The sequence below is a fragment of the Neovison vison genome, chromosome X (assembly GCF_020171115.1).
Source record: "Neovison vison isolate M4711 chromosome X, ASM_NN_V1, whole genome shotgun sequence".
NCBI lineage: Eukaryota > Metazoa > Chordata > Mammalia > Carnivora > Mustelidae > Neogale > Neogale vison.
Window position 1 is genome coordinate 74,423,850 of NC_058105.1, and position 22,488 is coordinate 74,446,337.

Genomic DNA, 22,488 nt, shown 5'->3' on the forward strand with positions numbered 1-22,488 from the left:
TTTTAAAGAATTATTTATTTACCCTAGAGAAAGAGTGAGAGTGAGAGTGCCTGAGTTGGGGTGAGGGGCAGAGGGAGAGGTAGAGAGAGAGAAACACATGCAGGCCTCATGCCCAGCATGGAGCCTGACTCAGGGCTCCATCTCATGACCCTGAGATCACGACCTGAGCTCAAACCTAGAGTCAAATGCTCAACTGACTGAGTCATCCATGGGCCCCTCTCCGTAATTCTTAATAACATAGTTTCTTTAGGCCTTTGATTTAAAACAATCAATTGCTGCATAATCTGTCCCATTTTTTACTTAATCTTTCTTATGGTACTTATCAAAACAGTATTTAATTTTTGTTTACACATTGATATCCCCCACTAAACTTTGAGATCTTTGAAAGGAGGGCTGTGTCTCATTCATCACTCAGTTTCCAGTATCAAGCAGAAGTCCTGGGATATGCTTGCCTCACTTGTGTGCTTATCTGTTGCTCCTGCTGAACTGAGATTTTTTACTCTTATCTCTCTCCTTAGTTCTTAGCAGAAGGCCCGATATATAATAGTGGCTGAAAGTATGTTTTACTGAGACGGATTAGTTCCCTTCCTGTTCTCTTAGTCCTCTGTACCTCAGTTTCCTCATTTGCAAGCATCTACTACCTCATAGGGGTGTTGTGAAGTTTAAGAAAGCACTTAGTGTAATGCCGAACACATAGAAAATGTTCAGTAAATATTAGCTGCTATGACTATTATCATCATTATTGTTTGTTATTCTTGATAAGGCTTCCAGACCTGCTTATAGGGACTGGCCCCTCAAATTGTGATGGTCTTAGTCAGAGTTGTTTTAAAACTTAGTTGACCTTCATAATCTTTGACAAAACAGGAAAAAATATACAGTGGAAAAAAGACAGTCTCTTCAATAAATGGTGCTGGGAAAGCTGGACAGCTATATGTAGAAGAATGAAACTCGACCATTCTCTTACACCGTACACAAAGATCAACTCAAAATGGATAAAAGACCTCAACGTGAGACAGGAATCTATCAGAATCTTAGAGGAGAACATAGGCAGTAATCTCTTCGATATCAGCCACAGCAACTTCTTTCAAGATACGTCTCCAAAGGCAAAGGAAACAAAAGCGAAAATAGACTTCTGGGACTTCATCAAAATCAAAAGCTTCTGCACAGCAAAGGAAACAGTCAAAAAAACAAAGAGGCAACCCACGGAATGGGAGAAGATATTTGCAAATGACAGTACAGACAAAAGGTTGATATCCAGGATCTATAATGAACTCCTCAAACTCAACCCACACGAAACAGACAAACACATCAAAAAATGGGCAGAAGATATGAACAGACACTTCTCCAATCAAGAAATACAAATGGCTATCAGACACATGAAAAAATGCTCATCATCATTAGCCCTCAGGGAGATTCAAATTAAAACCACATTGAGATATCACCTTACACCAGTTAGAATGGCCAAAATTAACAAAACAGGAAACAACATGTGTTGGAGAGGATGTGGAGAAAGGGGAACCCTCTTACACTGTTGGTGGGAATGCAAGTTGGTGCAGCCTCTTTGGAGAACAGTGTGGAGATTCCTCAAGAAATTAAAAATAGAGCTTCCCTACGACCCTGCAATTGCACTCCTGGGTATTTACCCCAAAGATACAGATGTCGTGAAAAGAAGGGCCATCTGTACCCCAATGTTTATAGCAGCAATGGCCACAGTCGCCAAACTATGGAAAGAACCAAGATGCCCTTCAACGGATGAATGGATAAGGAAGATGTGGTCCATATACACTATGGAGTATTATGCCTCCATCAGAAAGGACGAATATCCAACTTTTGTAGCAACATGGACGGGACTGGAAGAGATTATGCTGAGTGAAATCAGTCAAGCAGAGAGAGTCAATTATCATATGGTTTCACTCATTTGTGGAGCATAACCAATAGCATGGAGGACAAGGGGCGTTAGAGAGTAGTAGGGAATTTGGGTAAATTGGAAGGGGAGGTGAACCATGAGAGACTATGGACTCTGAAAAACAGTCTGAGGGGTTTGAAGTGGCGGGGGGGTGGGAGGTTGGGGTACCAGGTGGTGGGTATTATAGAGGGCACAGCTTGCATGGAGCACTGGGTGTGGTGAAAAAATAATGAATACTGTTTTTCTGAAAATAAATAAACTGGGGAAAAAAAAAAAACACTAAAAAAAAAAAAAAAAAAACTTAGTTGACCTTCAATTATCCTATGGTTTTGTTTATTTGTGGAACATAAGGAATAACACGGAGGACATGGGGAGATGTAAAGGAGAAGTGATTTGGGGGAAATTGGAGGGGGTGATGAACCATGAGAGACTGTGGATTCTGAGAAGTAAACTGAGGGTTTTGGAGGGGAGGAGGTGGGGGTTGGGTGAGCCTGGTGGTGGTTATTATGGAGGGCATGTATCGCATGGAGCACTGGGTATGGTGCATAAACAATGAATTCTGAAACACTGAAAAGAAATAAAAATAAATAAAAATTAAAAAACAAAAACTTAACTGACCTTGGAGAGTATGTCCATTAGACTAGAAACTCCCTGACAACAGGGCCAACTCACACTTATCTCTGGGCCCACACAGGGCATGACACAATACGTGCTTGTTGAGAAAAATGAATGAATATAAGCTACTCACCTCCAACATTTCTTCTCTGCCACTAGACCATGAGAATACAAATACCCAAAATCTAATTCCCTCTAACTAGGAGACAGGACCTAGGAGCTCTGTGCTGCCCAGAATTGCTCTAGCCAACTCCTTTTGTGTTTTTTGGTACTCAAAAATTTGCAGAACTATTATATTCTGAATTGCATCTGAAATATGCTATCTGTCTGAAAATAATTACTACCAAATTATATATGTAAATAGCAACACATGAATTATTTAATGTTACTAGCATTTCCACAGTGAAATCATGGGACCCCCTAGAAACATTCTATAATTTGACATGGGGCTGATTTTTCATTCAGGTAGTAGAAGACATTGTCTACAGTGTTTTGTTCACTCTATTTTTTAAAGTCTGACACAATGCAAGGAAACTTGCAGTTGCCTTACCTCATGTAATTCTTTTTTTTAATATTTTATTTATGAGACAGGAGGAGGTGGGAGAGAAACCCAAGCAGACTCCTCACTGAGCACAGAGCTGGATGTAGGGCTTGGTCTTATGACCTTGAGATCATAATCTGAGCTGAAACCAAGAGTCAGACACTCAATCAGCTGAGCCACTCAGGCACTCCAACCTCATGCAATTCTTATAACTGGGATGGTCATCCTTATCCTCATTTCACAGGTGAGAAGACTAAATAAGCTCAGGGAGGAGATGTCATTTTTTCCCAAGGTCACGCAGTTAACAAACTTTGGACTTAAATCAAGCATTTTACTCCTATATCAATAAGGGCTTCTAGGTACAGACAATTTTAGTATCTTTGTAAGGCTCTTAGTTAGATGAGAAGTCACTCCACATATCCAAGCCCCTTTCTTTTGTTTTCTACATTTATTTGTGCTCCCATATAATCATAATCTGAATCTAAATTTGCTGGCTAGTCCTCATCAAGGTTCAAAGAAGACAAAAAAAAACCTTTTTTTTTCTTAATTTTATTTTATTTTTTCAGTATTCCAAGATTCATTGTTTATGCACCACACCCAGTGTTCCATGCAATACATGCCCTCTTTAATATCTACTACCAGGCTCATCCCTCCCCTCCCACTAAAACCCTCAGTTTGTTTCTCAGAGTTCACAGTCTCTCATGGTTCATTTCCCCCTCTGATTTCCCCCAGTTCACTTTTCCTTTCCTTCTCCTAATGTCCTCCATGGTATTTCTTATGAACCACAAGTAAGTGAAACAATATGATAATTGACTTTCTCTGCTTAAGAAAAAAATGTTTTCTAAGTAACCATGGACTACAGAGGAGTTTCTGGAGAGGCATGGAGGTTAAACAGGTTTGGTGGCAGAAGAGGCAGGGTAGTGGGAAGGAGGACACATTTAGTTATAATCAACACAAATAAAGGACCATCCTTGTCTGTATTTTGAAGCTGAACAGAGCTAAGGAGCCTCAAGAACTGGATATCCACCTACTAATGGGCCCTGGGGGCCCCTGAGAGGTTATTAACCATCCCCTAAACACATAGGGTTTTAGGTAAGATCTGAATGTGATTCAGGTAAGAGTTAGAGATAAGCAGTATGCTACACATTGATTTTGGCTGGCTCACTCTTGGAAGAATCAACATTGAAGAGTGAGTGGGGATGGAGAGATGTATAGCCAATCTATGGGAAGCAGAATGAATTCCAGCATATCACCAGCGTTTCATTTCAAACACAGTAGAGTCATAGGTCATATTAAGACATTATCCTATTTTTGAAAGAAATGCCCCTTACCCTCAAAAACAATAACAAAAATAATAACACTACAATTCATCTCCAAGAGGCCTAATAACCAATAATATAGAAGGCAACGCTCTACATAAAAGACAACCTGGTTTGGTTTCAAAAATATCCATCTGGCTTCAGGAAAAGAAGCCTTAAAATTTTATTTGCACAGGTTCTGGCTCAGGTTTCTGTTGAATCTGGCCTCAAAATACTTTAAAACATACCTCTGGCTGGACAAGGGAAACCAATGGCTGAAGAACATGGAGGATAATTTAGGACCTTTATTAGCTTTTGTCCTGGCCTATGGCTATGGACCTGCTTACCAGGGAGGTCAGACAAGTTTTGAAGATGAAGACACACAGAAAGCTATAACACCTTCAAGTCCAGAGCCTGGAAGCCAGGATAATCAATGAAGTATGTGCTTGCTGAGCTGTCTGGAGAATGTTACACATAGTGCCCTGGAAGACAAAGAAGGAAGAAAGAAACTAACCTTTGCTATATTCTTATACAAATACTATTGGCTCTTTCTGATCAGTAATTAAGTAACACTGAAGAGGAATGTGTGTGGTGTGTGTGTGTGTGTGTGTGTGTGTGTGTGTGCGTGTGCACGCACCTTACATTAGATACTATTGGCCCTTTCTGATCAGTAATTACATAATACTGAAAAGGTGTGTGTGTGTGTGTGTGTGTGTGTGTGCCCTATATTAACCAGGGGACTAACACAAATACCATTTCCCATCTTCCCTTTCTGGTTTCCCAGGGGACACCACAAGTGTGTATGTGCCAATGGCTAAAGCTTTATTCCAAGAGAAGAAACCAAAACTTACTGGGCACCGGGAGCTGTGTTAAACATTATTGGTTCTTACAAGAGTCATGTAAGTGATTACTCTCCTCACAGAAACACAGAGAAGTTAAGTGACTTGGGATTGAACTCAGGTCTACCTATTTCCCATGGCTGATGCATAATAAAGTGAACCACTTACAAATGGACACATCTGTCACATCTGATTTGTATCACATCTGATAGAAATGGAGTATCTATAAGATTTTAGAGCTTTATTTGAAATATTTCAGTTGTTACAGATTCACTGCTAAATTCTTCAAAACCATATAGTCCAACTACTTTATTATTCATACGGAGGTTTGTTATGCATGGAGGGAATGAGACATGCCCAAAGTCACATGGTAAGTCAATGGCAGAAGCAGAGCCCTTTTGGTGCTCTTGCATTGCACTTTTCCACTACCAAGACAGCAGCCTACTTCCAAAAAGCCCAGAGATTAGTATAGGACAGGAATGTGTAACTGGGCATGGTGTGGGGCAGGCACAAAATGCTAACTGACGGCTGTTCAAGGGACCTGCTGCATGTGGTAAGGGGAACTCAACCGTCTCTGTACTGTATGTTTCTCAAATAGACCTCTTGCTTTCATGTAATCCTGTCTTTGGCTAGTCTGTTCCCTCTTTCTAAAGTTCCCTTCCTACCTTTTTGTACCTAGCAAATTATTATACATCCCCCAAGATGTAAATCAACCTTTAACATTTCTGTGGAGCCTTCACAAACTTCCAGGTAAAACAACTCCTTTTCTTATTCTGTATGCTGTAGGGGATTGTGTGTGTATTTCTAGTTCAGCAACTTATCCCTGTTATGTTGAGAACTCTCTGTCATATTCACTCCACATCCATTAACTAGTTTTATGACTTTGGGAAGTCATTTTGACTCTTCTATCCCTCAGTTCACCTTTCAAACTGGGGACAATAATAATACCTACATCATAGGGTTGTTGTGAGGACAGAATAAGAAAATGTCTATAAAGCAATATTGGGCATACTTAGTGCCCAAGTAATAGTTTTTGTTAATATCTCTTATCCCAGTGCCTGGTAGAGGTCTCATGTACACATTAAGTAAGCACCCACTGTTGAATAGAAGGACACCATGTGGGGAAAGTGCCAGTCATCAGCCATTTTGGGTATCCCTTTAGTCAGGCTACTCTTTTGTGAGTCCATAAATTCCTTATCAAAGACTAAACTGGACTAGCAGTCTGTAATCTTTTCTGTGTTACAGGACCTCTGAGAATCACATGAAAACCATGAAACTCTCTCAAAGAAAATAAAAGTACTCATTTATACACATGAGAACTTGCAAGAATCTTCATATCATAAAATGTCTCATAGAGCCCTTCTGCTACAGACTAGCATTAGTACTTTTTCCCCTGCTAAAGGGAAAATTATGTACTTTCAGAAGATGCTCTTACACATGGTGGAAGCAGAGGGGACTCACAGGGTCTGATCACTTTTGGGGAGGCAAGGGTTATTCTAAGGATTTATTGTGCTGCCTCACATAATTTGGGGGCTTTCAAGATAACAATCTCTGTGACTCTACTAATTGGCTGTGAGGCGAGAGAGCCCCTCAGATAAGAAACAAGAAACCTCTAGACAGCCCTAATTTCTACCAGTTTTATGTCTGTAAACCTGGAAAAGCCATTTCCTCTCTCTGAGCCTCAGTTTCCTTGTCCATAAAATGATTTGCTCAGATTTTTAGATTTCTAAGTTTCTTTTCTTCATATTCTAAAAGATTAACATTTTAAGACTCCAAGCATTACAAATCTTTTGTCTTTTCATCAAACAACTCATGGCTGAATTAGCTGTCCACAAAGTGAAAGAGGTTGTAACCACAGGGCTATAGGAATGTTTATGTAACTTATGGAACTGTGAGAAGCCCAGTCTCAGGGCCCACATGCAGTTACTACCAAGAAATCAAGGTCTGTCCACATTATGATGCATCTCAGGAGAGAAAGGAAGATCAAAATTTTAAAAGACAACAAGATTTTATGACTTTTTACCTCTTTCCTGAAATATAGCATTTTCTGTTTTTGACATCAAAGGGGAGGAAAATAAATTTCTCTTGCTCCTGGCACCATGGAAAACATTCTGTGGTACACTTTGAGAAGGCTCAAAGCCAAGGTTCAAAGAATCAGGCCTCTACTATTTGTGTGTGTGTGTGTGTGTGTGTGTGTGTGTGTGTGTGTGTGTGTATTTATACACACACACACATGCTTACTACATGTGAGATACTGGGCTCACATACATATATATGCTCTCTGAACTGTTCCCTTAGAGCTTGGTAATTAGCAAACTTCTCTTGAGAAAAGGTGTTAAATTATGCTTTCTGTTCTGTGACTGTGATGAAAGTGAATTAGAAGCCAGCAAGACTGGGTGTATCAGAATCATAATTTTCCCTATGAAGAGCAGGAGGTGGTCAAAGCACTATGGTTCGCATGTCCCTGGCCCTACCTAATGAAGAATCTGCTGATAAATCACCAGCTCTTTTTAAGTATTTGGGGCTTTCTTAGGAAGACAAGCTCCCTGTCAAATTAGTGCTACTTAGTGGCTCCTTGGTTTCTCCCCACAATATTTATGTCTTCCTTAATTTCTTTCTGTCATTTCTGACTCTATTGTTCCTCTTCACTGTTGTTTTTCTTGTTTGCCTAGGCATAACCCTTTCTTTATACTCTGGGTTAGTATGTTTATATATTTGAGGGGAAGATGTGCTATAGCAGAGTGACTGTTATCTTTGGACTCAGAACACCTGGATTCAAATTCTAGTTATTCCATTTATGACCTGTTGATTAACTGGAAAAGCCTCACTTTTGACTTTGCCTTCTGTCCCAGATAATTGTGAAGTTCAAATGAGCAGTGGAGGGACACCTGGGTGGCTCAGTGGGTTATGCCTCTGCCTTCCACTCAGGTCATGGGGTCAAGCCTTCCGCTTGAAGGTTCTGGGGTCAAGAACCCTCTGCCTTCCACTCAGGGTTCTGGGGTCGAGCCCCACATTGGGCTCTCTGCTCAGTGGGAGCCTGCTTACCCCTCTCTCTCTCTCTCTCTCTGCCTGCCTCTCTGCCTACTTGTGATCTCTCTCTCTGTCAAATAAACAAAATCTTAAACAAACAAACAAACAAACAAAAAAACAAAAAAAAAAACAACAAACAAATGAGCATTGGATATCGTGGTCCTGCATTCACTAAAAAGATTTAAAGATGTCCAGGATTAGAGCACCTGGTTGGCTCAGTTGGTTAAGCATCTGACTCTTGATTTCAGCTCAGGTCATGATCTCAGGGTCATGAGCTGGAGCCCTACATCAGGCTTTGTACCAGGCAAAAAGCCTTCTTAAGATTCTCTCCATCTCTCTTTCTCTCTCTTTCTCTCCCACTCTGCTCCTGCCCCCCCCCCCACCTGCACATGCACACTCTCCCTTTCTTAAAAAAAATGTTCAGGATTATGATCACCAAGCTCCTTGAGTCAAGCTCTATATCCTGTGTATGTGAGCCTAGTATCTCACATGTAGTAAGCATCTAATAAATGTTTACTGGCTAAATGCATGAGCAGATTACTACTAGGCCTGTTCTTATGAGGTATTCAGTAGAAGGGAGTCCCTAGTCTAGCCAGGAGCTGAGGAGATTCTACTGGGGTGCCCCAGGAACTGAAACAAAGACTGGAAGCAAAGAGACTGAGAATTCTAATCTTTACTCTCTTTATAAAGATTAACTCACCTCCAAATCACAGTTTCTTCTTTCGTAGAAAAGAAAGTTTCCTCTTCTGTACTCTCTTCTGGAGGTACAGGTTTACCTGCCTACTTGGAATGCTGAGAGCAGTTGCCCAGCCATGAATAGGAGTGCAAACACCTGAATAATAGGTTTCAGAACTATGCATGCATAGCTGTTATAGCTGAAGAGATTGTTTTTTGAAATAATGGCTCATCACAGAGTTTGATCATTTTGAAGGATAGTGTGTTTCTTGCTATGGGAGTACAGCCCACAGAAGTAAGAAATAACTCCCACCTTTGGAAAAAAGGTGGTTCTAACATTTACCCTTACAATAGAAGCCAACTGCGAAGATCTACTACACACAGTTTCACAATTACCAAGAGATTCTGTGAAGGATAGAAAAAAGATCTGGCTACAGCACATGGGCTTTAAAAATATAACAGACTGGGGAATAATAACATAAGGTGGAAGCAGGCAATGGACTCAGAAAAGCTTGCAAGTGACATAGAAACTTCTTGTTAATCATAAAATGTATATGCTATAAATAAGGAGGCTCAGAGCACTATATAGCAGCAATGGCAAATTCTTGACATGGCTCCCAAATGGGGCACTATCAAGACTTGAATAAATATCAACTGCAGTGTGTTACAGAGCTAAATTATTTATTCTGAAGGCCTGTTGTCTGGTCTTGTTATGGGGACAACCAGAATTAAGCCAGAAATGTGTAAAGGCAAAGAATTATGGGGAAATATATGGCAGATCCATAACTCAGCTGACCACCTGGGGCCTACTTTCTACCAGACAGAGTTTTTCTACACCACTTAGTATCAGATAGTCCCCAATGTCTGTCTTCTTTACCACTTGGGTTTTATGTGGCATGAAGCAAAACTCATTTGTATGTATTTCATAGTTACCCATATGTTTACAGTGCAAAAGTCTAGGAACCATATGAAATATTTTCAAGTTATGGGTATTATAAAGGGGAATGAGTTACTAGATCATTAGGAAAAATGTGTCCTCTTCTAGCATTTCTGTATTAATTTACTTTTTTCCTGGCTTTTCTAAAAAGTGTTCAAGACCTAGAAACCACTAGATCAGCATTCCGGACAAACAAGACATGCAAACTTTGGCCACTCAGAAGAATGTTGAAAATCAGATAATCTAGAGAGTTACTAAAATACCAGAAGCTGGAAAGAGTGTAATTTACTCTGTAGATTTGCAAGCACAGGAGTGACCATCCAAAGCAGGAGTCAAAAACTAGAGTTCACAAACCAAATCCAGTGTGCCACTTGTTTCTGTGTGGCTCAAGAGCTGAGAATGATCTTTAGATTTTAAATGGCTGAAAAAGATCAAAAGAAAAATATACTGAATGGCATGGGAAATTAAATGAAATTCAAAATTTCTGTGTCCATAAAGTTTTACTGTAATACAGCAACATCCATTAGCTTAGTATTGTCTAGGGCTGTTCCCAGGCTACAAAGGCAGAGTTAAGTAGTCAAGTCAGAGACCATATGGCCCACAAAGCCTAAAATATTTACTACCTGGTCCTTTATAGAAAAATTTGGCTGATCCTCTGCTATAAATTCTGGCTTTGACATTTAGAAAAACCTGAGAAAGATAAAAGGTAAGAGGAACTTTGTGAAAAGTTATCTAGGATTGGTGCAACAGGATCAGTCAATTCCTTGGCCAAATGTACCTGATCAAGGCTCTGTTGAAGCTGCAAGCAGATCCTCCTAGCATAGTTAATTTGCCCCTGGGAAATGTTACTCAAAAAGCCAGGGAGTGAAGAGGACACTGAAAGGCATAAAAAACTCTCTGCATGACTCCAAACGAGGAGTAATATTTAATTCCACATGAGTTGAGGTGGTAAAGAGTGGATTTGAAGGACAGAAAGAGTTCAATGAGGGTTCACTTACATTTCTTCCCTCACAAAAACCTGGGGTGAGAGAGGGAATCAAAGCCATACTTTTATAAAATTTGCCAAGAATACTAAATTGGGACATATTATAAACATCAGTGACAATGGTATAATTCTTTGAGTCCAGAATGTAAACTACAGTTTCAATTTTATGATGTGTACCAAACAGCACTCCATGTGTACAAAACAAATGGATGCACAATCTCCAATGTTTTACTAGAAAATGTCTGAAAAATAGTAAATTCTTGAGCACATAGTGCACATGATGAACTAATTAACCCTCTTTGAAACATGATGTGGTGGACATGGGGATTTATGTCTTGATTTTCCAGATGAGAAAATGGAAAAGAAAGGAAGTTATCCAACTATGGTCACAATGCTGGGGGAAGGCGGAATCTCAGAGTCCTGAATTTTAACCTAGCCCGTCCACAGTGCACTTTCTTAACCGGCTCTAACCTCATCTGAAAATTGGTTTTTAAAAGAATGGGAGCTAGGGTTCACCACCTGTTAGGAAGGCAAAACGAAAAGTGCATATACATAGAAACGCATGTTTGTTTGTTGATGTAATAATTTTGGCAGTGATAATGTATGTAATTTGTAGAGCCATCATAAAAAGTCAAAACTGGAAAGGCATATGAAAAATATCTAGGGGTGGGGTGCCTGGGTGGCTGAGTGGGTTAAAGCCTCTGCCTTTAGCTCAGGTCATGATCCCAGGGTCCTGGAATCAAGCTCCGCATTGGGCTCCCTGCTTAACAGAGAGCCTGCTTCCTCCTCTCTCTCTCTCTCTCTGCCTGCCTTTCTGCCTACTTGTGATCTCTGTCTGTCAAATAAATAAATAAAATATTTTAAAAAAATATCTAGGGGCGTCTGGGTGACTCAGTCTATTAAGCATCCAACTCTTGGTTTAGGCTCAGGTCACCATCTCCTGGTCATGAAACTGAGCCTGACATCAGGCTCCACACTGAGCATGAAGCATACTTGGGATTCTCTCTCTCTTCCTTTCCCTCCACCCCACCCACTCCACTCATGCTCACTTTCTCTTAAAAACAAACAAACAAGAAAAAAAAAACCTAACTTACATCCCTTATCTTATAGACAGAGAAAATTGAAGTCCAAAAAGGAAAATTAATTATTCAAATCCAGACAACTAAAACCCCTCTGAGCCACTCTATTGGTGTGTACAGGCATCACCTTCCTTTGATTTCCTGGCCTTTTAGATGGCATTCAATATGCCTTCCCCTGTCACTTCCCTGGTCATCCCATCACCCCATCAACTAGCTGATTCTCCTTATGCCTGTTTCTAGCCCACAGAACATCCTCCAACTGCACGACCATGTATGCACACACCCAGACCCAGACACACAGACACACAGACACACAGACACACAGACACACACACACACACAGAGTTTTCCTCAACCAGATTTTAGTGATTTTATCCCCATGGCTTAACATCATTATTTTTTTAAATATCAAAATATGCAGATACCTCTCTGACTAGCCTAATCCTCACCCCAAACTCCCAGAATTACTGACAATGAGAAAATATGAGGCTCCCTCTTCTTCCTCCTCCTCTATAAAAAAATCTGGCTAGATTACAATTGACTCCGTGCTGAGCCTTGCACCAATGACAGCATTAAAGCCTCATGCTTTATGAACTACCAAAGCTAGAAATGGATTTCTGTCTGATGTGCCAGGCTTTTAAGTCTTGTACCTGTGCCCAGTCCAGAGATTTTTGAAACCATGAATAAAGTGGTAATCAACACTCTGAATAAGTCTGACTTAACTGACAACAACAAACAAATGAGGAAAAGAAAGATTTGTGTTCCCACCCTCTCCAAGACAGGTGGAATTCCAAGTTTCAACAAGGCAGATTCAGAATCACTTTCATAAAGGCCACTGGGGTGATAAGGACACATTGTAAAAATGGGGGGAAAAACAAATCAATAAATGTTCTCTGTGGATAATAAGACAACCCCTTGCCTTCAAATAGAGATAATGACAGCAGTAAACTCCAGCCAACAAGCTTTACAGATGGAAGGAGAAAGAAAATGCCTTTTTTTATTTGCTTGGGGTGTGTGTGTTTGTGTGTGTAAACCACCTTCTCTTATCCCTCAAAGGATTCAGGACCGGAACCTGGGGTTCATATTCCAAAGGAAACAAGAGGCTTTGTAGCTTTCTAAGCAATCCATTTGTGACTTTTAATATTTCAAGCAGTCAAGGATATTTGGCCCCCTGAGCTCACAGAGGCTCATTTTCTCAAAGAAAATATTACCAAGTTTCCCTAACTTGAGTGATTCTAAAGTCTAGAGCATTTTGAGATCTTGCTGAATTTCCAAGTATTCTTTAAGTTGAGTGATTAGCCCTTTCCGCTTCCGTATTCTCAAATAGCCCAAGATCCACACCATCATATGGTTTCACTTATTTGTGGAGCATAACAAATAGCATGGAGGACAAGGGGCGTTAGAGAGGAGAAGGGAATTTGGGTAAATTGGAAGGGGAGGTGAACCATGAGAGACTATGGACTCTGAAAAACAGTCTGAAGGGTTTGAAGTGGCGGGGGGGTGGGAGGTTGGGGTACCAGGTGGTGGGTATTGTAGAGGGCACGGCTTGCATGGAGCACTGGGTGTGGTGAAAAAATAATGAATACTGTTTTTCTGAAAATAAATAAATTGAAAGAAAAAAGAAAAAAAAAAAAGATCCACACCATCGTGCAGCTCTGCCAGCTGCCATTCTGCCTTTCTCCCCTCTTCAGCCCCAGCTTCTGAAGAAAGCTCCCATGTGGAATATGTTATGACAGCAAAATATTCCCTTTTACAATATGTTTGATCACTTTCCCTGTTTTTCAAAAACAACAGTATTGTGACGCAGATTTGTAAAACCCAGAGGCAGCATTAAATACAACCTAATCTATCTGACTATTCAATTTGCTTTCTCAGTTGCTTACTTGAACTCTTTCCCCAACTGATATGGCTGCTCTTCCTGTGTTGCTTGGGCTTACTGACACACTATCTCTAGAAGAGTGCTCTGGTTTATTCTCTGCTCTATAGGCAGGACCTACTGGATGATGGGGGAAAGGGAGGAAGCAGATTCTCACTGGGGAAACTGAGGGTGATCTGATGTGTTCAGACTGTTCCTCACTTTCTTTTCTGACAGGCATCTTTCTGTAAGTACTCTTAAGAAAGGCAGGAACTGTGTGGCTCAGTGGGTTAAAGTCTCTGCCTTCAGCTCAGGTCATGATCCCAGTGTCCTGGGATCGAGCCCCGCATCAGGCTCTCTGCTCCACAGGGAGCCTGCTTCCTCTCCTCTCTGCCTGCCTCTCTGCCTACTTGTCATCTCTCTCTGTCAAATAAATAAAATCTTAAAAAAAAAGGCAGGAACTGATCTCTGTGTCTCTTTCTAAACTGCCTAGGGACAGTACTGGGGCCCTGGACCTTATACTAGCTCAGTTTGTGCAGCAGCAATAGGCCACTTGGGGGTATGGAAGGAACATGCACCATGTTTTCAGTAATACTAAAAGCTGGCTGTCTCCTTGTTGCTTTGGGGACTGGAAGAAAACAAAATAACAATTTTCTGTTTTATAGCTATTACTGCCACCCGTCTAAAATGAGGAAAAAGCAATCACCATTCCAATTGGTTGTCAATGGGAATACCAGAAAAGGACACCTGTTTTGCACCTTTTCTCCAGATGCCAAGAACTCCCTGTTGCTTCTGTTATCCTCTGAGGGATGCCCTTACATTTCTGGTGAAAAGTGTGGCTTATATACCTGCCACTTTTATGAGTGTCCACAGGGTTTTTTGTCCTTAACTAAGGAAATGCTGTTTTGGTTCTGACTTGGAACTCAACACGTCCAGGCCAGGAGGGGGTAGGAAAGACTTTGTCAGGAAGTATTTCCCTTGTGGAAAGTGGATATAGGAGTAGATGCTGGTGTTTGACAACAGGGTTTGCCCCCCAGAGCAGAATAGGTATGTCTAGGGGCTGCTTATCAGTGTCCTATTGAGAAAAGAAGCCCTTATTAGAGGATGGAGGATGGAGTGGATGAGTAGGAGATTTGATGCCAGGTTGATTGCGAAGGAAGGAATCACTAGCATACGTGGGAGGTCTAGAAATGATAGTTCTTATTGTAGGATCTATGGAAAGAATAAAAGTATTTTGCATTCTTGATATTTATTTACTTGGGGGCTACTAATGCAAAGAGGGCACAAGGAGGCAGTAGCAGGAGGGAGCAGGTGCACAGACCGATGGTCCCTGAACAGCAAGAACACTTCCTTTCTGAGGCTGAGGACAAGGAGACTTTGTGAAGGAACAGTCCCATACACACTGCAGAGAATAGGTGGGGACTCAGTTGGGGTTTCTCCACTTCTAACTTCTCTAATAAAGACATTTTATCCCCTCACTACACAGCAGAATGAAACACAAGCAGGGAAGAAATTACAACTTTTCAAATCATTGATTTTCTTCCATTCTTAGGACCACCCCAAGCTCTAAACACCACGTAGGATCACTTATTGACTACATTGGCTGTTCTACCAAGGTTGCCAAAGCCAGGGGATAAGCAAATGTAAAAACTTTCTTCTTTAGGTTCTTAGGTTCTTTGAGAGGGTCCTGCCAGTGACTTTGTCTCTGAGATGATAAAATCCTGGGCTCAGGAAGACTGGTGTCTCTCTATATAAGATAAAGGAGAAAGGGAAAAAGATTTGAGTGTGCAAGTCCCATTACCTTCAGCTGCCCTTTTAAAGAAGACTTTGCAGCTTCCACAAGTGAGAGCTCCATAGTGACAGCCAGAAGCTTCATCGCCGCAAATCAGGCAGGTCTTCTGGGGTGGAAAGTAATAGTCAATGGGTAGAACATGATCTCTGGCAGTCTCCAAACTGAAAAGACACATGAGAAACAATGCAATAATTGTCAGTGGTTGGCAGAGATAAGAGGATAGAAGTCTGAGGTTTTCAGGAGCAAGCTACATGTGTAAATTATTAACTTTTATGAAATAAAATTATTCCTTACTTAATTGGGTCAGTGTGAAGCTGATTTTTTTTCTGGTTCTTCTAGGGATGATGTCTGTAGGGTGTCTTGTCATGTGGACAGAACCTTTTGGAACCCTGCTAAGGAATTCAAGTTCTCTGGGGTCAGCCAGTCTCATGGGCTAAGTTTAAATGAGGGAAGGATGAAGACAGAAACCTGAGGTTAAAGTCTCTAACTTAGGGTGGTTCTGGCAACAATTTCAGAGCAGTTAAATGGTCTGAACCCAGCTCTATGGCCTTACCTTATCCAAAGAGAGATCGAAGGCAAAAAAAAGTCTAAACAAAACAGTTTGGTATGCTTTTCTCTAGCTCTCTGAGCCTCACTCTCACCTGTCAATAACATTGTCCATCCTACCGAACTACTATTCTAAGTGGCAGTATAAATTGTATAAAGGATAAAAATCCTTTAAAATGAATACACAAATGAGGGATCATGATTTGTATTATCATTCTGGTCTGATTTGTTCTCCCCCACCCCAATTCCTTCACTTTCTTTAGCCATCTCTGTAGATCACATGAACATCCCCTCCTCTTCATTCTACAACATAAAGTAGCAGAATCCTTTATGCCTGAGGCTCTTGTTGGGAAGTGATACACAGTAATGCTGGAAATTTCTCAGGCTACCATCTCAACACTTGACCATTAAAATACTCATAGGGTCCTTAGGCTAGGATGGAGCTTCAGGGATCACCTAATCTAAACTTCCTATGTCTTAAGAAGATCTGTATCTGAGTCCTTTCAGGTGGATGTGAAGGAGAGGGTCAGAAAGCCAATCCTGAATCTTTAATAGAAGTGTAATTCTGAGTCTCCCATAGTAATTAATTCAAGATTAAACAAATGAAACATAGTTCTTCTAGGCAAAGGTCAATTTTTTTCTCTCCTATGTCCCATGTCTAAACATTGAACAAAATTCAAATGACCTCCTGGGTTAATCTGCCTAAGGTAGATGGTAATTGCCCATATTCTCATCTACAGGAATGTAACCATATTTTTATGAGCACTTCTTCTTTATAAAGGAAAGGAAAGGAAAGGAAAAAAAGGAAAGAAAGCCTTAATAGCAGCCTATTTGCTGTGTCGGATAATTTCTACACTTCAAAACAACTCTGATAAATATTTTTTCTTTCATTACATCATATGAAGAAAGATTCAGAGAGGTGAACCCCAAAATGATTTGACAACAAGTCCAGGATATTTGGCTGCAAATCCAATACAGTTCCCATTACCTTATCATCTTCCTGCCACTCTCTCACTTTCTACACATGGCTCTTTGATTATCATGCTCAGCATAGTCATCAGAATCAAAAAAAGCATGAAATGTTATCCTCCCCTTAATAAACACGGATCAGCCCTGGCAGGGCAAAAGCAAGGAAAATTTAGCACTTTACCTCTAAGACACAAATATCAGCCTTGATTCAAGTCCCAAGTACAACAGAAACCACTCAAAATGCTTAGCTGATATGCAAACCCAGCAGCTGGCTATGGTGGCCTATATCCCCACCCCCACCACCTCACCACAGGCTCTCCCTTTCTTAACCTGACTTTAGAAAGCCAGCAGGAGTTTGTCCACCAAAACAAGACTAGCAGGACCACAAATTCCACAGGCAAATAGCTCACTTTCCATATATAAATGGGCCAAATGTTAAAAGCATCATTCCTTTGGCTAAAAATATCATTTCCTTGGGTAAAAAATTGTATTCCCATTCTCATTCACAAAACAAGGAGAAGCAGAAGTTTTTTGTTTTTATTTTTGTAGATGTCTTCATCCTTTTCCCTTTTTTTAAAAAAAAATTTCTGGAACTAATGCAAGACATTCAAATAAACTAAAAAAATGTATTTAGATACTTTATGTGCCAGGCCGTTTCATATATATCATCTCATTTAATCTCCCCCCAAAACCATGCCAGGTAGCTCTGTATCATCTCTATATCATAGGAGAGGAAGCTGATGTTCAGTAAAATTGAACATGTTCAAGATCACTCGTCTCATAACTGGAAATGCCAGATTCCATTCTAGGTAAGTCTGACTTCAAAGGGCTGATTCACAACCCATGACTAACTATGTTATAAAATTGAAGGTTGAAATGAGATAGATTAACTCAACTCCTAGCACCTAGCCCTATGAACCAAACAAAGGGTTCGGTGCTGGGGATATTGTGACAATCAATACATTACATACTTCCTCTAAGAAACCTATTATCTAGTAGAGAAGACAGATGGGAAGTAAGAAACTATAAAATAACATAGTAGATAATATAATAAAGCAGAGTACAGATTACTGCAGATAAGGAAGCACCTCAAAGATGGGAATTTTTGGCCAGGGGGGTGGGAGGTTGGGGTACCAGGTGGTGGGTATTATAGAGGGCACGGCTTGCATGGAGCACTGGGTATGGTGAAAAAATAATGAATACTGTTTTTCTGAAAATAAATAAATTGGAAAAAAAAGACGGGAATTTTTTTTGAAACTTATAAAAGTATATAGGGGTAAATGAGATGATAATGATAAAGACTAATTTTTATCATATGACTGGAAAATAAATATTAGATATACAATATGGAAACCTGCATAAATAAGATGTCTTTTTGAAAAATAGCCTTTAAGGAACATACATTTTCGTCTTATTTTAAAATACAGTTCAAATTGTTCGAAATAATATAAACAAATTTATAGTCAATACTTAAAGACTGAAGAAAGTCATTGATATTTTATTAGATATAAGTTTAATAAAATGCACTATTTAAAAAATAACTATAAAAGAGGAGGAAGAAGAAGAGAAATAATAAAGACGATTTTAGAATTTGAACATTTCCCAATTACAAGCCATTTTGACTAAAGGCCTGAGATGTCTTTTAAACTCTCCAGGCTAGCTGGTCTCTACCTACCTACCCCTCCTTTTTCTGGAAAAATATTTTTGGACAGCATTCTTACTGACCCTGACCTAGTGTGGACAAAAGGCACATTTCAGTTCTGCCACATGGGTTGACCTTTGGGCATTGGAAATGAAAATTACGACCAGAGTCCCTATCTCAGGTTTATATCCCTGAGAAACTCATACACATTTGTACCAGGAAGCATGTATAGAAATGGTCATAGCAGATTTATTCATAAAGGCAAAAATGATAAGCATCCACTAAGAGGAGAAAGGCTAAATTACAGCACACTCACTCAATAAAACACAACACAGCAATGACAAGGAAGAGAATACAGGTACATGTAGGTGAATCTAACCAGCAAATATTGCATAAAAGACATAAATTACAATGGCCTACATATTATATGATTCTACTACATACATGTCCAAAAAAAGGCAAAAGTAAACAATATATAATTTGGGAATATATGTGTGTGTGTGTGTGTATACACACATATACACATACATACATAGACACACATATATATGTATGTATATGCATATATATATGAAATAACATATACACACAAGGTAACAATAAATCTGCAATATAGGATAACAGTTATTTCTATGGGGAGACTGCGGTTAATGATCTAAGAAAGGAGGATACAAGTTGATTTATGAATTCATTCAAAAATATTTATTGTCTACCACATACCAGGCATGATTCTAGGTCCTGGAGTTAGAGCAGTAAACAAACAAACAAAAACTGGTTTTAATGTTCTTATTTTTTAACCAGGCTCTTGAGTGTTCATTTTATTATTATGCTGTATGACTAACTTATATGATACATGCATGCCTTGTATGGCTATAATAGCACATAGTAAAAGAAAGAATAACAATCTGAGAAGTTTCTAACATCTTCCTAAATAACATCCTAAGTGCAAGACCAGCAGAGGTTTGCTTTGAGAACAAGTAAGTTCAGAATTTGCATGCAGCATTTGCATTTCTTCTTGCCTCCCCTGGGTTACACACTCATTTATTATCCCTATGCAGTACACTCAGTTTCATGAGTCTTAACAGTGCTGCCATAGAAAATGGAAGTTTCCCAAACCAGAATATGACTTGCTTTTCTTCAACAGTTTCACAATTAATTAAATAAAAGTGGATTACTAGTGACATTACAAATGCCAGCTCAACTATGGGGAAATTGGGCTCAGAAATCTTTAGCCCCTAGAGGTGAACCATGAGAGACTATGGACTCTGAAAAACAGTCTGAGGGGTTTGAAGTGGCGGGGGGGGGGTGGGAGGTTGGGGGTACCAGGTGGTGGGTATTATAGAGGGCACGGCTTGCATGGAGCACTGGGTGTGGTGAAAAAATAATGAATACTGTTTTTCTGAAAATAAATAAATTGGAAAAAAAAAATTAAAAAAAAAAAAAAAAGAAATCTTTAGCCCCTAGCTATCATCCCAGTCTGTCTGTCTCTCAGACTTGAAAATACATTAAAGGGTCTTAACTACCTTAAGCAAGTTCTGCAAAGACTTTTGGAACCAAGGTGAAATGCAAAAGTCACAGACTAATTTTCCTTGTCTGGTAGATGAATGTCAACTCAGCAGGGCTTTGAACTCTCATCTGGAGACTGGGGATGTTTTCTAACCTAAAGGGCTTTTGTGAGAATTACATTAAATTGTTAAGCCCTTCTTCCTGTGCCTAGTACATGATAGCTGCATTATAGTACAGGTTGCCTTTACCATTTGCCTTACCATAAAAAGGGGGAGAAATCTCTAATATCCTTAAAATTTAAAAAAAATCATCTTTTTTGGCTATACAATGCATTTAGAAAAAGGTAAATATAAGTGGAGAGAAAAGGGAAAAAAGGCTAGATGTGTAAACGTGTATCTTTTCATACTTATCTCCGCACTTTTTGAACAAGAAGAAATTTAGAAAACCACTAAACATCTTTAAAAAAGCAAACCGTGAGAGACTGTGAACACTGAGAAACAAGCTGAGGGTTTTAGAGGGGAGGGTGTTGGGGGTTGGGTGAGCCTGGTGGTGGGTATTAAGGAGGACACATATTGCATTGACCACTGGGTGTGGTACATAAACAATGAATCTTGGAACACAGAAAAAAAATTTAAAAATTTAAAAAACTTAACAAAAAAATAATAAAACAAAAACAAACAAAACCACAAAAGTATATTTTTCCTGATGTTTAGTAACTTAAAACATTTTTTCTTTTTTTTCTTTTTTTTTTAAAGATTTTATTTATTTATCAGAGAGAGAGAGGGAGAGAGAGCGAGCACAGGCAGACAGAATGGCAGGCAGAGGCAGAGGGAGAAGCAGGCTCCCTGCTGAGCAAGGAGCCCAATGTGGGACTCGATCCCAGGACGCTGGGATCATGACCTGAGCTGAAGGCAGCTGCTTAACCAACTGAGCCACCCAGGCGTCCCTAAAACATTTTTTCTTAATCACATTGTGGAATATAATGACAACTGTACATGAATTTTAAGATAAAAATTCATAAAAATTAATTATCTTATCCCACTTTTGTGCCTATTTCTTCATGGGCACAAGGGTTATTTCAGTGGAGAAACTGACAGAGTAACAATGTAAGACTTGTAGCTTCTTTACCCTCTGCAAGCCTGAGATTTGAAATTTGATGACTGTCCAAGTGGACAGTCAGGTTTTCTTTTTTTTTCTTTAAGATTTTTTATTTATCCAGGTATATGAGAGAGAGAGAGAGAGAAAGAGAGAGAAAAGAGAAGAGAGATAGAGCATGAGTGGAGGGAGTTTCAGAGGGAGGGCTGGAAGCAGGCTCACTTCTGAGTGGGGAGCCCAGTGTGGGCTCGATCCCAGGACTGCTGGATCATGACCTGAACCTAAGGCAGATGCTTAACTGACTGAGCCACCCAGGTGTCCCCAGTCAACGTTTTCTTTTAAAAGTACTACCTGACTAAGGAGCCTAGGGGACTCAGCCACATGGACAGCCACATGCAAGAGAATGAAACTGGACCACTTTCTTTCACCATACACAAGAATAAATTCAAAACGGATGAAAGACCTAAATGAGAGACAGGAAACTATTAAAATTCTAGGGAAGAACACAGGCAGAAACCTCTTTGATCCTGGCCATAACAACTTCTTACTAGACATGTCTCTGGAGGCAAGGGAAATAAAAGCAAAAATGAACTATTGGGACTTTATCAAGATAAAACGCTTCTGCACAGCAAAGGAAACAATCAACAAAACTAAAGGGCAGCCTACAAAATGGGAGAAGATTCTTGAAAATGTTTATCAGATAAAGAGTTCGTATCCAAAATCTATAAAGAACTTATCAAACTCAACGCCCCAGAAACAAATAATCCAGTTAAGAAATGGGCAGAAGACACGAATAGATACTTTTCCAAAGAAGACATCCAGATGGCTAACAGACACATGAAAAGATCCTTGGGATCATTCAACACCAGTGAAATACAAATCAAAACTATGATGAGATACAACCTCACACCTGTCAGAATGGTTAAAATTAACAACATAAGAAACAACAGGTGTTGAAAGGTTGTGGAGAAAAGGGAATCCTCTTGCACTGTTGGTGGGAATGCAAACTGAAGAACAATATGGATGTTCCTTAAAAAGTTAAAAATACATCTACCCTGTGACCCAGCAAGTGCACTACTAGGTATTTACCTAAATGATACAAGAGTATGGATTCAAAGAGGTACATGAGCCCTGATGTTTATAGCAGCATTATCAACAATAGCTAAACTATGGAGAGA

The 22,488-nt window shown here is 39.8% G+C and overlaps 1 protein-coding gene across 1 annotated transcript in view; it reads right to left on the bottom strand.

Moving 5' to 3' along the window:
• AR (androgen receptor) overlaps positions 1 to 22,488 on the bottom strand; it is a 217,631-nt gene that overhangs the window by 74,790 nt on the left and 120,353 nt on the right. Inside the window, exon 2 of the mRNA XM_044234492.1 lies at positions 15,562 to 15,713. Within this exon, the coding sequence (XP_044090427.1) occupies positions 15,562 to 15,713 (152 nt within the window). The remainder of the gene's footprint in view (positions 1 to 15,561; positions 15,714 to 22,488) is intronic.